The 13,588-nt window shown below is 42.7% G+C and overlaps 1 protein-coding gene across 10 annotated transcripts in view; it reads left to right on the top strand.

Annotated features, from left to right (window-relative positions):
• The window catches only part of BANP (BTG3 associated nuclear protein), a 144,869-nt gene that overhangs the window by 13,049 nt on the left and 118,232 nt on the right, over positions 1-13,588 (top strand). For 7 of the 10 annotated variants that reach the window (XM_037040210.1, XM_037040209.1, XM_037040208.1 and 4 more), the window contains exon 2: positions 12,472-12,610. In XM_037040210.1, coding sequence (XP_036896105.1) covers positions 12,541-12,610 — 70 coding nt within the window. In that variant the 5' untranslated portion in view covers positions 12,472-12,540. Of the gene's footprint in view, positions 1-9,215; positions 9,312-11,900; positions 11,956-12,471; positions 12,611-12,877; positions 12,932-13,588 lie in introns of those variants that run through there. The other 3 variants (XM_037040205.1, XM_037040206.1, XM_037040211.1) reach the window with 3 other exon arrangements.

The following is a 13,588-nucleotide window of genomic DNA, read 5'->3' as shown; positions in this document are numbered from 1 at the left end:
AATAAAACTCTATTTGTAGACCCTGAAATTTGTGTTTCATATACTTTTTTAAAAGATTTTATTTATCTTTAGAGGGGAAGGGAAGGAGAGAGGGAGAGAAATATCAATGTATGGTTGCCTCTCGTACATCCCCTGCTGGAAACTGGCCTGCAACCCAGGCATGTGCCCTGACTGGGAATCAAACCGAGATACTCTGGTTCACAGGTCCACGCTCAGTCCACTGACCTACACCAGCCAGGGCCAAGTTTCATGTAATTTTACATTTTTAAATGTTGCTCTTCCTTTGTTTGGCTCATGGGCTGTACAAAAACAGGTGGAGTAAAAGTTTTGGCCCTTGGGGTCATAGGTTGTCCACCATTGCCTTAGAATGCATTTGTCCAGTGAGTGAGTAAGATTATATACAGACAGATGGGGGACCCAGACGGGAAAGGATTGAAACCTGGATGGAGGAGTTTAGATGTGATGCTCTCAGTAGAGGAGGGCCATGGAAGGTGCTGAGCTGGGCTCTGGGGGGATGAGCCGTCTTTGGAAAATTCACTCTGAAACTTAGGATGGATGAGAGGGTGTTGGCTTCCTGCCTGAGCCCTTTGTGACTTTGTGAGAGACAAAGGGACACTCAGGCTGCCAGATCCGTGGACTCAACTTTAGAGTGTGTCCCAGAAAGATGACGCCTACACATCAGAGGGACTGGAGAAGAGTCCCCTTCAGGGATGATGAGGCACTCAGCAGACCAGGTGCAGTGGGAGAGAGGAAGAGGGAGTCAGGTTGGAAGCTATAAGCGTGAAGAAACCGCAGGGACTGATGATGGTTGGATACCTACGGGTAACAGAGTAGAGAGAGTTAACCAAAAAAGGGGTCTGCAGGTTTCTTTCTCAGAGGAGTTGGGATACAGTGGTATGTCCTTGAGCAATGTTCTTGGGGAAAAAGAGCTAATAGGGACATGAGAATACTTCGAATTGTGATACTGCCCATATTTAAATTTCTCCTGAAATTCTTTATGCCTGAACCCTACTCCATCTCTAGGACCTCGCTGCACCTGGCAGGTCTTAGTCTTGGTTAATTGAGGGCAGAGCAATGCTGGTTGGTTTTGTGTTGTGGGCTTTTCTTTTTTTTCTTTTTTATTTTTTTAAAAGATTTTATTTATTTATCTTTAGAGAGGAAGGGAAGGAGAGGAGAGAAACATCAATGTATGGTTGCCTCTCAAGAGTCCCCTGTTGGGAACTGGCGTGCAACCCAGGCATGTGCCCTGACTGGGAATCGAACCGCGATTGTGTGGTTCGCAGGCCCGCGCTCAATCCACTGAGCTACACCAGCCAGGGCGTGTTGTGGGCTTTTCACGGGTCCTGGCCAGTAGACCTGCACCTCTGCACCTCTGCACCTCCCCCCCCCTGCTCCTGCCCTGTCCCCCCCTGGCTCTCTCAGTTCTCCCCCGGTTCTCAGTAGCCTTCCTTGATCTCCCAGGGCTGGAGTAGCTGTCTCATTCTGTTCCCCTAGCGCTGTTTTTAGCCTTGACTAAGGAGTAGGTCCCAAGTGTCATGTCTTTGACTTGTTACATAATTAGACCACGTCTTAGGGGTAGTGTTACATGTTACACTCTCCTCCCTTGTAGCATATGTTTAGGTACATGTATGTACAGTATGTGCCCAATGATTGCTTTTTGAATAATGTATGAATGAATGCAATAAGAACACTTAATGTTAATTGTGTAAATGAGTTCACAGAGACTGATTAAAGTTTCTCCTGGAACTAAGAAATAAGGTTAAGGTGTTATAGCCTATAGTCAATTGTATATTACTAAACTTCTTCATCTGTGGCAAATATCATATTTTATTTGATCAAAATAAATACTTCACGATGTAAGTAACTTAGCAACTATAAGAAAAGAATTAAAATATGGGTGTTATGTATGTAAACCAAAATTTTTGTTGCAAGATATATTCAGACTTCTGCAGTATATTTACCTTTATCTTTGGCAGTTGATAAACCAAGTAAAAGTTACTTTTAAATGCATTTATGGTTTATATTTTATAGCAGAGTTTATAATGGAATTCACATTAATGCATATTTGGATTTTGTGGGTTTTTTTTCTGGAGATGTACCTGAAAACAGTGGTTGTCCAAGTGTGGTCCACAGAACCCCAGGGGTGTCCTTGAGACCTTCCCTGGGGTCTCTGAGGTCAAACAAGTTTCCATAATGATTGTAAGGGGTCATTGCCTTTTTTGCATGTTGACATTTGTACTGATGGTGCAGGGTCAAGGGTAGTAAAACTGCTGCTGCTTTAGCATAATTGAAGTGGAGGCCTCAAACTGCAGTTGTACCATTGAATTATTTACTGCCATGCAATTGTAAAAAAATCTTTTTCACTTAAGAATGCCCTTGATGAAGCATTCATTTCATTAAATTTCAACTTGAGTGCACCTCTTTTAAATATTCTTTGTGACAAGACAGGATATATGTGGAAAGCACTTGTACTCCGATTCAGACTGAAAGGATTCCCTTGAGGACAAGCCCTCCTGTGATTATTTGAGTTGCTAGCTGAACTAGCCACTTTTTTTTCATGGACTGCCAGAAAAGAATAATTGACTAGTTTGACCGATATTTCCTACTAAATGAACAAAATTAGCTAGCCACTTCAAGGAAAGTACTAACACTATTGCCAGTGATAAAATTTGAATTTTCAAGTGAAGTTGGAATTTCAGAAAGCTTGTATCTGCTGCTCTGGACCTGACAGCTTCCTAATACTTAATGACTTTCTGATGAGATCAGGGCTCCTATTAACAAATATGATGCTTTTGATAATATATAGTAAACAACATTTGGAAGATCTGCATAACACATGAATCAATATTTTCCAGCTGACCGATGCATAATGTTACAAAACCACACCTGCATAAAGGTCCATTTAAAGGGCACAACAGACCAATGGATTTTAAAGTAATAAAATACAAAGTTCACTGGTATGGTTTTAGATTCCACATTGCAACAGGCCTTTAGGGAAAAATCAGACACTTGTTGAGTTTTAGTATTGTGTTAAAGAATACCTATAATTACCTGAAGGCCATTACAGTACATACTTTTTCCTTTCCCAGCAGCACCTCTGTGTGAGGTTGGGATTTCTTCACATGTATCAACCAGAACAATTTATTGCAACAGATTGAAAGCCGACGCAGATAAGAGAATCCAGTTGTTTCCCATTAAGTCCGACATTAAAGAGGCTTGTAAAAATGCTGAATTATGTCCCTCTTCTTGTTAAGATTTTGCTGCTTTTGTTGTTTTGGAAACTACAGTTATTTTTCATAAAAAATGTTTGTATGTCAATATGTCGTGTGTTGGTTTTTATAATCTTTAAATGAATAAAGAAATATTCAAACATTTTTCTGTTCTAATTTCAGATGTGATTACTATTGGTAGATAGATCCACTCAAGCACTAGGTTTTGGGGCCTAACTAATTTTAAGATGGTAACGGGGGTCCTCAGATCAGTGTGTCTGTGGATTAGGACAGTGAGGGCTGTGGAATCAGCTTACATCTGGCTGCTTCTCTTTGCTGCAGTTGTTTATATTTGGGGAGGTTTATGTAGTTTGGAAAGCATGAATAAAAGTGGCAAATTTAATAAAATACATGAATTGTTAAGGAGGAAGGACCAGCCCTCTGAGGCTGATTTGACCTTCTTTGCCTGATTTTAAACTTAAATATTTCTGTGGGGGTGGGAGGACTGTCTTAAACAGGGGTGTCAAACTCATTTTATGGGGGCCACATCAGCCTCGTGGTTGCCTTCAAAGGGCCAAATGTAATTGTAGGACTGTATAGATGTAACTACTCCTTAACAGTTAAGGGAGACCTCTGCGCTGCAGCTGGGTAGAAACAAGGTGGAGGGCTGGATTTGGCCCACTGACCATGTGTGTTTGCCACCTGTGGTCTTAAGAAACAGTGTGGCCTGAATTTTCCTAAGTGGAAACCAGAGGAAGAAGTGTTTCTTGCTTTATGCCAGTTCCCTAATTAATCTAGTACCTGACCAGTCATTTAGTTATATTTCTTTTTCTTTCCCATTTCATTCTTTGTGTATCTCCTACCAGTCCACGCTGAGTTTGGGAGAAAGATAAGTAAGCTGAATCTTTTCTCCCTATCTCAGTTTAATAAAAATTGGTTTCTTTGCTTACTCCATACTGGTTTTTAATTAACTTATTACTATACTTATATTCAAAAGGATTTGACTAAACAGAATGATCTTTAGTTTTTTAGAGGTTCCCCTGTTTCTAGATAGAGATTTAGCTTTTTAACTAGGTACTAATTAACCACTTTCTTAAGTGGGAATGGAAATTACTGCTCCGATTTTTATGGTGTTGTGGACTTGACATTGGGGGTGGGGGTGGTAGGGGATTGAATATCAAGTCCACAGTACCACGTACCCCCATACAAGCACAAGGTTTTGGGGCCTCATTGATTTTAACAATCCAGGGAGTCAGATCCTGCTGTAGGACCTTGGTGACAGTGGTCCTTCCCCATCACTCCTGTTCCAAGCATCTTTTCTGTGTAATTGCACTCTAAGAATTGTATTTAGGATCATCTCCCTCTTGTACTTGTTCATGGATACATCTACCCCTCAGAGTAATATTTTTGTCACCTATAAAAGGAAGTTAGCATAGCACCAGGTGACTTCCAAGGCCCCTCCAAGATATGTAAGAGGTAGCCCTGGCCAGATAGCCCAGTTGATTAGAGCCTCATCTCGATGTACCAAGATTGTGGGTTCAGTCCCTGGTCAGGGCACATACAAGAATCAACCAGTGCATGCATAAATAAGTGTAACAACAAATCGTGGCTTTTTTTCTCTCTCTCTCAAATCAATAATAATAAAAATGATATAGAAAGGGTATATTTTACCCAGGCTTGTGGACTGCATGTCTTTAGTTGTTGTGCATGTATATGGTGGCTGGTAAACAATTCTAGTGGAGCAGGTCACTGCCCTGGGAGGTTATACACCTGGCTGCATTGTTCTACCTCTTGTGGAAATCACCTGGCCCAAAACAGATTCCGCAGCAGGGGTTGGTGTAGGAAACAACTCTGTGAAAACTGTTCTAAAAAACTGATGGGGGAAAAAATCCCAAACGTTGTGATATCCCTAGTGAGCTACCACAACGACCTGCGTGATGTCATTCCCACAGTGACCGAGGCTGTTCCCGAGTCCTCCGTACAGGGAGGCTTTGTTTGGTTATTTTTTTCTTGCTGCCTTTTTCTTGTAATGAGAGCTGGTAGTCTAGAGTGTTTCCCCTTTTAGCCTTTACTGCTGAAGCTGGGTTGATCGCTCAATTACAGGAGCCTTTCTTTATTTCTGTTTTAGTGGCATTGTGGGTTTATAGTATAGGTGTCCAAGGGTAAGTTTTCTTTAAACATTACAAACGGATTTGCAGTTCTGCACTTCAGCTGATGAGCCACAGCTATGTCTATTGCTGAGAGCTGACGAGCAGCTTGTATTTTCGCTGTTAACAACTGAAAGTGTCATTCACATGAAGTTCACAGTCAAAAACTAAATAGGTTCATGATTTAATTGTCGTACATTCCTATTGGAATCAAGGCATAGACACAGAGAACTTTGAAGACTCTGTTCCATGGTTTTTAAGTAGAAAGGCGGCCTTGTGTAGTTCTGCACTACTGTGACTCCCCAGTGGGCTCTTCCTCTAGATTCATCACATGTGCGTTCATTGAGGGCCAGCCTATGCCAACCCTAGGCTAGGCAGGAAACAAAATGAAAATTCCTGTACCAATGGAACTGATCTTCTAGTAGGGGAGACAGATTTAAATGATGAACATTTAGCCCATGTAGAAAGTCAGTTGGTAAGTGCTTTTCCGTAAAGCAGGAGAGGGGAGCAGAAAGGTGGGTGCTGGTGGTGGGTGTAACTGAATAGGCATAAGTCCGTGTCACAGAAGAGGTAGTAGGTGGTAGACTGTAAGGGCCCTGAGCTGGGTGTGTACCTGCTGTGCTGGGGGGGCCTCCTTTGATGGGGCGAGTGAGGAGCAGCAAGGAGACCCGAGGGGAACTGTGACGGGTGCTGGTTGGTGCTCAGCTGGCTTCAGTGTGCTGGGAAAGCTGTCCTGGGTACGCAGGATGCCTTCAGTGGGCTCTGAACAGATGGGGGCACAATCTGACATGAGTTACAACAGGATCCGGAGAGCTTTATAACCAGTAATTGTTAAATTACATATTTTATATGTCCCCAATTTGGGGGACAAATTGGGGACAATTATGGGGTAAAGACAGAGCAGGGAGGCCCCTGTGAAGGCCAGTGCATGACTTCAGATGTGTGCAGCATGCCTATCATAAGATACTCTGCCCGCAGATAGGACATGAGAGAGAAACCAAGGACTGAAGGTTTTGGTTCTAAGCAACGGGTACCATACATTGAGATGGAAAGTGTGAGAGGAGCAGGTTGGTTGTGAGGGTGGTTATTGGGTTCCATTTGGCATGTTACACTCGAAACTAGACACCCAGGGGAGCTGTCCAGCAGCCTGTTTGCTTTGTGGATCTGGAGTTCACATGTGAGGTCAGAGTTGAAGGTGAATCTGCACCATCAGCACATAGACAGTGTTTCAGGATGATTGAGAAGTCCAGTACCAGGCCCCGGGCCCTGCCTGTCGGGGAGATGATGCAAACCTTCCAAGAACCTCTGCAAGACAAGGCCAACAGAGTGCAGCCAGGCCAGGAAGGTGAGGGAGGGAGACTGGCTGTGGAGGAGGCGGGAGTAAGCCCTGGGCAGGTGCTGCGGTGGGGAGGACAGGCTGGATGGGGGCAGTCTGATGGGTGGAAAAGCCAGAGTCTGATTAGGCTGGCTCTAGAGAGAATGTGAGGGGAAGAAATGGAGGCAAGCATGTACAGGCGACTGGAGAATTCTGCTCTGAAGGAGAGCAGAAGAATGCAGAGGGAGTGGAGGGAGGTGGGGAAATAGCAGTGCAGTGTGTATTGGGAATCACCTGAGAGGCTGATTGTGAGGGACTCAGAATTGCTGAAGTGCGAGGGCCCCAAGCTGTGAACAGGGTCGGACATGCTTGTGGACAAGAGCAAGGCCAGGTGGTGCCCATACCAGCCACAGTCGGGGAAGTCAAATTCAAAGGAAACGATGGGGAAGAGAAAGCAAGGTTGCCAGCTCACTGAGGGAAGGAGGAGCTGGGATGCGGAAGGGAGAGGAGAAAGTATGCCACAGTAGTCCAGGAGAACGGGAGCACTCACTGAGCAGGGAAGGGCTGTTTTGTGCCCGCAGCCTCGGGCACGCTGCAGGCTGTGTGATGCAAGCACATGAGAGTTGCAGGCTATATATGTATTACTTTGTGTTATAAAATCAATTTCACCGGTGATATATAAATACGGGCTTGTAGAAAACTCAACAGAACAATCCAGCAGGACCAAGAATGAAGGTTACCTCCTGCTATTTGTAATCCCTCTCTCATGCGCAATCTTAAGTTCATTATCTGTCATTTCAGACCATCTGGTGTACATCGAAACACATGGACATGTGACTGCATACACATGCAACTTCCAGAAAACAATAGGGATCATATACACGCTGTCTTGCAATTTTTCCTTTTATATTCCTTTCTGTTAGTATTATATTCTGGAGACCTTTCCATTGTGGTTAATGTGGTCACACCAGTGTCACTCACATTGATGTCTGTGATGTTTCACAGTAGGATGTCCCGTCACCTGCCACCCCTAAGATCGAGCACCTAAGTTGTTGGTCTGGTTGGTGGGCTCCTTTTTTATATGTACCCTAGACGATGCTCCGCTCAGCTACTCGAGAGGCTAGGATTCAGGGTTTTAGGGTGGGTTCAGAGTATTTTCTTAAGCCACTTGCAGAGCTCTTAGAAACCAGGAAAAAGCTTGAAGCCCTTGGAAACTTTCCACTAGACCTTCGTGAGAGACAAGTATTTAACCTGAAAGCTGTGGGTCCAGGGAGACCCTGAATGAGCTTCGGGGTGGCTGCATGTGACAGATTCCAAAATATGTTGTTTTAAAGCAGAGTTCTCACTAGTCATTGCCATTAAAGGCATTATTGAACATTCATCACAGCCCAGTTGTTTTATTATGTTAAGACTGGACTGTCTCCATGACTTCTGAGAAATGGCAAATTTAATTTGCCAAAATGGCAACTGCATGTATTGCTCTGTTCCAGTTTTCTTGGGCTTGTTGCCCTAGTTTTTTCTATTCAAACCTTCACTGTTAGCAGAATTTTAGATGACTCTTTATTCTGGCCACAGAATCATTTTGAGTAAACAACTTGGATAACGTATGGTGGCCTCATTTGGAAGAGGTTAGGATTCGGGATTTTATGGTGAGTTTGGAGTATTAAGCCCCTTGCAGAGCTTTCAGAAACCAGGAGAAGGCTTGAACTGGGCCCTTGAAAACTTTCCACTAGACCTGTGTGCGAGACAGGTGTTTAACCTGGAAGCTGTAGATCCAGGGTCATCATGAATGGGCTTAATATATCCATGGTATATCACTTAGGTTAAGCTTGGCTGCAGGTGACACTTTAAAATCCGTTGTTCTAAAGCAGGTTGTTGGTTCTTTTTTTTCTTATGAGGAAGTCTGGGGCAGGACGTGTGGTAGCACTGTAGATATGAGGACCCCAGGCTACTTCTGTCATGTTCCTTACTCTGTTCTAGCTCCTGTTACATCCTCATCCCTGGAGTCCAGCAGCAGGAGGATGAGAGGGGGGGCAACGGCTGTGTGCCAGCTTTCCTTTGATGAGGTGTCCTGGAGCTGCTCTGCACCGTGTCTGAGCTCATGTCCCATCAGCTCAAACTTGGTCAGGTAGCCACAGTGTGCAGTGGTGAGGTGGGGAGCCTCCTCTGGTGGCCACGTGGCCCTATAAACTAGGGCTCCTGCTCTGGGGTTGGTGAAGGCTGTGAAACTTGGCAGAGTTTTGTCTGTGTGCTCTTTTCCAGGGAAGCGGTCCATAAGCAGTGTGTGACTGTAGAATGTTTTATGTCTGTCAAGTCAGAGCTCAGCTGAGTGGTTATTATCTGAAGACTGCTGCCTTCATTACAAAGTTCAGTGTATCCCTTTAGTAATCATTTATACTTTGGTTTTTAACTTGGAAAAAAGAAGACTGAGTTTATGGCATGAGTAGCTTTGATCTTCAAACTGAGCACCGGTTAATCTGTACTTGGAGGTCATCTTCAGGGGGCACAGATTTAGCACGACACCCTGTTTCCTTATCCTGACAGGTTCTCCTGGAGCAGTTGCTGAGGATGAAGGTTGAAGAAATTCCCAGTGTTCAGCACAGGCACCAGGTTCAGAGAATATTACTGGATATAACTGAGGTTGGAACTGAGCATTTTCCCCACAGTTTATGCCTAAATGTCTTATGCCTAAATATTTAGCTTTCTGATCATCTTAAACGTGTTTTTTATTTTTGGAAAGGTGATAAATACACTTGATAAAAAAGTATAACAAGGTGAAAAGTGAAAAATAATTTTCTTTTCCCTTAATGTTCCAGGGATATTCTGTGCACATCTAGCATATTTCTTTAAAAAAGCATGATGTACACATTTTGCCCCATTTATTATTATGTAGGACTGCATCTTGGGGGTTGTCCTTGGAGATATTTGCCTCCTTTTACAGTTGTTTGGCAGCGCCATACTTTTTTGTTGTTGATGCACATTTAGGTTGCATCCATTCTTTTGTTGCTAAGAGCATTGTCTTAGGGGTTGGTGTTTTTTTAATATAAATCTTTGAATCTGTGTAACGGGAAGATTCTTGAATGGGAGAAGGTATGATCAGAGCCGTGGCCTGTAGCATTTTGGTAGCCATACTGCTTGTTGCTCTTCAGGGTTAGACTCCCACCAAAGGCACAGGGGCCTAGCTCTCCCTCCCGACTCTTCCGGTGCAGCCACCACGCCGAGTGCGCCTGGCTTTGGTTTTCTTCCTTAGGGTCTCCTTGTTACACAGGTTGGATCTTCTGTGTCACTGTGCTGCTTTTTCTTCAACTCTTTTTTTTTTTCAGAAATTTTTTTCAACTCTTTTCTTTACTCTTAAAATTTTTCCCCTTTTCTCATTGTTTTTTTTTTTGAAGGCATCATTTATTGTGTTTACTTGCTCTTGGATTCCTTCTAGTTTTCATTTCCAGAATTTTTTTCTTTTGTTTCTACTGAGTTCTGTCACCTCATTTGGAGCTTTTTTTTCTCTTGATGGTTTATGGTTATTAATGTAATATTTCCTTCGTGTATTTTAACTTGTTTTGAATTATTCCACAGCATTTTCATCTCTTTTGGCAACTTGTCTTTCTAGCATGCTTTCACTTCTGTGCAATATTATTTTGTGCCTTATTCTCTTTTAAAATACATTGTATCTGCATGAATTACACCAATATTCTGTTCATTTTTATGTAGAATTAATTTTCCCAAATATTTAGTAGGGAGGCTTTATTTGAATAGTTTTGCTAATTTCAGTGTTCTAAAGCTCTATTTTCTGTGTTTTTTAGGAAGTTTTAATAAATATAGCTGCTCATTTTCTGACCTCTCTTGGCTTTGTTTTCCTCTTCCATATTTAATTAGACTTTCATTTGCCTCTGTCACTGTTTTCCCTGTCCTGTATATTTTTTAGTCTGTCCCCAGCCATTTCTTTTTAGTATGTTTAGGGAGCTTTGAATGATTGATTTTGAGTGTTATTGGGGCCCAGAATGTCTTAGGCCTTCCAGACTTGACTGCAGACCTCTTGTATTTGTCTGTTGTGGGATTATGCTCACCTCCTGGTTTCAGCTGCTGTTCTCAAGGCGACACATTGCTTCTCTGCTTCCTGCTTCATACCTGCTTTCATTGTGATGCTCTTGTAGCCGTCAGTGGTGTGTCCCCTTACTTGTATTCTGAGGTGTGTTAGGAACATCTTATTACTTAGTTCTGTTACAAACAATGACCTGAATTTGGGTTTTGCTACCCTAGTTGCTCCGTGTGTTTTTATGGGAGGATTTGGGGACATTAAGAGTCTTTGTTACTGCCGTCTTTCCCTAGTTGGACTATTCAAGGGTTCAGTCAAAGTGGTTCTGAGGTCCTTTGTTTCCCATCCAGACTGTTTGTCATCAGTCTCTTCTTTATTAAGGACAGTTGATGCTTTCTTGTCTTGTTCAGTCTTGTGTGAAGTGTGTAATCTGGGAATAAAAACACCTTTGCCATTTTAATGATCATACCTTTGATCAGATGTTTATGTAAAAAAGTTACATTTACTCTATGAAGGAAGATTTGAGGGAGATTAGTTCCTCCTACACACTGTCTTCCCTAGGAAATTCTGGAGCTGCTACTATTTAAGCTGTGAAATTTAAATCTGGATAAAAGAGAAAAGGAACCATGTTATTTACAGGATTTAAGAACACGTGTGCAACTTTCGAATTTAATTTAATGTCTGTTGGAATTCACCATTAAAAGAAGCTGTCAGGAGATCCTGATTTGAAACTAAATGATCTGAAAATTTTCAGACCTCCCCTCCCTGCCCCACGGGGGTTGTGACTTGGGATCGTAAGTGCTTACTTGTGGGAGGAGCTGTGCTGTAGGGTTGAGTGCATGGTTTCTGCCCTCTGGGGTCATGTTGTCTAGGTGGGGAAAGATAAGTAAGTAATTTATTTTATAAGTATTTACTTGTAAGTAAAATAAAGTATAATATGATAAAAATATTATGGTGACATTGATTCCCAAATTCTTTAGGACATCCTGTTTTCCAGTACTAAATTTAGATCCCTGGTTAATAGGTCTTATTTGGAATGACATGGCCTCATTTTTGTTTTGGAAAATAAGGTCTCTCTAGGCCTAATCACAGTGTTTCAGGAGCAGGAAGAAAGTAGCTGACTCTGCTCCAGACACAGTGCTAGGCTCAGGGATGACAGCTCGCAGCAGAGGTGGCCCCGCCCCGGAAGGTACAGTGTGGACAGGATGGTGGTGCTCCCAGGCACAGCAGTGGGGCTGTGCTGCAGTTCAGGTTTGTACTGGAAGCTGAGGGGAAGCAAAGCAGAGGAATTCAGGGGGAGGGCAGTTTTGAATAGCAGAAATGGAGTATGGGCATAGCCTTGGCTGAAGGGGCCATTTGGGTGAAATTTGGGAGTGAGAAGTATGTTACTGGTGGAGACAACAGTGTAATGGTTTCCTAGGGTGTGGTGTGTATAGCAGGAGCGGAGACCCCAAGGGGAGCAGGTGGAGGATGGGATGTGTTCTGGAGACTTGGCTTGGGGATGACATGTTTAAACCATTTTAGGAGGTGGTGTGGAATGGATTGATGAAGTGAGAGGCTAGTCTAGTGTTTAAGGACAGACAAAATAGACAGTTTTGGGGCTCTTTCTCAGTTCTCAAAGAACACTAACCTTTTGGTGGTTTGGGGCAAGAAGAAGTATATTAAAAACTGTCTGATGGCCTCTTGAATACCCATGGTTAGCAGTTTTCATTTTACAGGTCATGACCGTTAATCTCCCTCTCCTCTGCCGTTGTGTTTGTTTTGTAGGTGGCAGCATCCTAGTCCTGTGTGAGTTTGCTTCTTCCTTGTTGACTGGCCCCTCTCCTCTCATTCTGGATGATGTCAGAGCAGGATCTGGCGGATGTGGTGCAGATTGCAGTAGAAGATCTGAGTCCCCATCACCCAGGTACTGAGCTGTGGGAGAGTAAATGGGCTTTATTCTCTCTGGGCTTTAAACAGCCAAAGCCTCTTCCAGAAGGTGTCTTTAATCTTTTAAAGAAAGCAAGAGAAAGAGTGATGCACGCTGTGTGTGAAAAAATCCATTCCCTGCTGGGTAACCCTCCAGTACTTTGTCTGTTCTTCGCTCTTCTAATGGGCCCAGGCCCTGACAGGCCCTCTTTCCCTCTTCCTGCCCCACCCATAGGGACTCTTATGACCATTTTCTTCCTTACAGGGGCCCCCTTCTAAAATTCACTATCGTCACAGATCATGGAATCTTACTGTGTTGGTATGTACAGATGGACTGCGGTTTTTTTTGACAACTGCATGATAGTCCATTTATAGGTGCCCCCCCGCCCCGCCCCCTTTCTTGACATTTCCCCTTGTGGATGGCATTTTTTTTGCACTGTTTTTCTTTCATATAATCCCCTGCAATATAATTCCTGCACGTATATCTTGGCAGATATTTTTTATGTTAAGTTTCCAGAAGTAGAATTTCTTTGTATGTTCACAGTTTTGATAAGACACTGACAGACTTCCCAGAAATGTTTTACTAAAGTCAGCTTAGTGAGAAGACTTTTTCCCTATACTTTTGTACCGGCTGGTGATTTTTCTCAATGATGTTAAAGGTGTACCTCTCCTTTGAAAACTTACCTAAATGTTTGTTTTAAGAAGACCCTAAATATTAAGAACTTTACCTATGAAAAATCTTTGTCTACATTTTTACTTCATTAAAAAGATTTCTTAGTAAGTTTCCTCCTTTTTCTTCTACCTTAAAGTTTTATGTGTTTTATATTTCTGTTAAGTTTGAGGTCAAAAGTGCACATAATTAAGTCACTGAGTGTCTTTTGCCCATTTTTCTTTTCTAGAATAGTAGAATTGAAATGCTGAACTATTTTTCCCATAGAAAATATAATTTTCAGAAATTTTATAAGAAAGCATGATA

Source organism: Sturnira hondurensis, unplaced genomic scaffold, assembly GCF_014824575.4.
Source record: "Sturnira hondurensis isolate 20B ecotype Veracruz unplaced genomic scaffold, ASM1482457v3 Scaffold0002597, whole genome shotgun sequence".
Lineage (NCBI taxonomy): Eukaryota > Metazoa > Chordata > Mammalia > Chiroptera > Phyllostomidae > Sturnira > Sturnira hondurensis.
The sequence above is the reverse complement of the archived record's forward strand: the minus strand, read 5'-3'. Positions and strand labels throughout refer to the sequence as shown.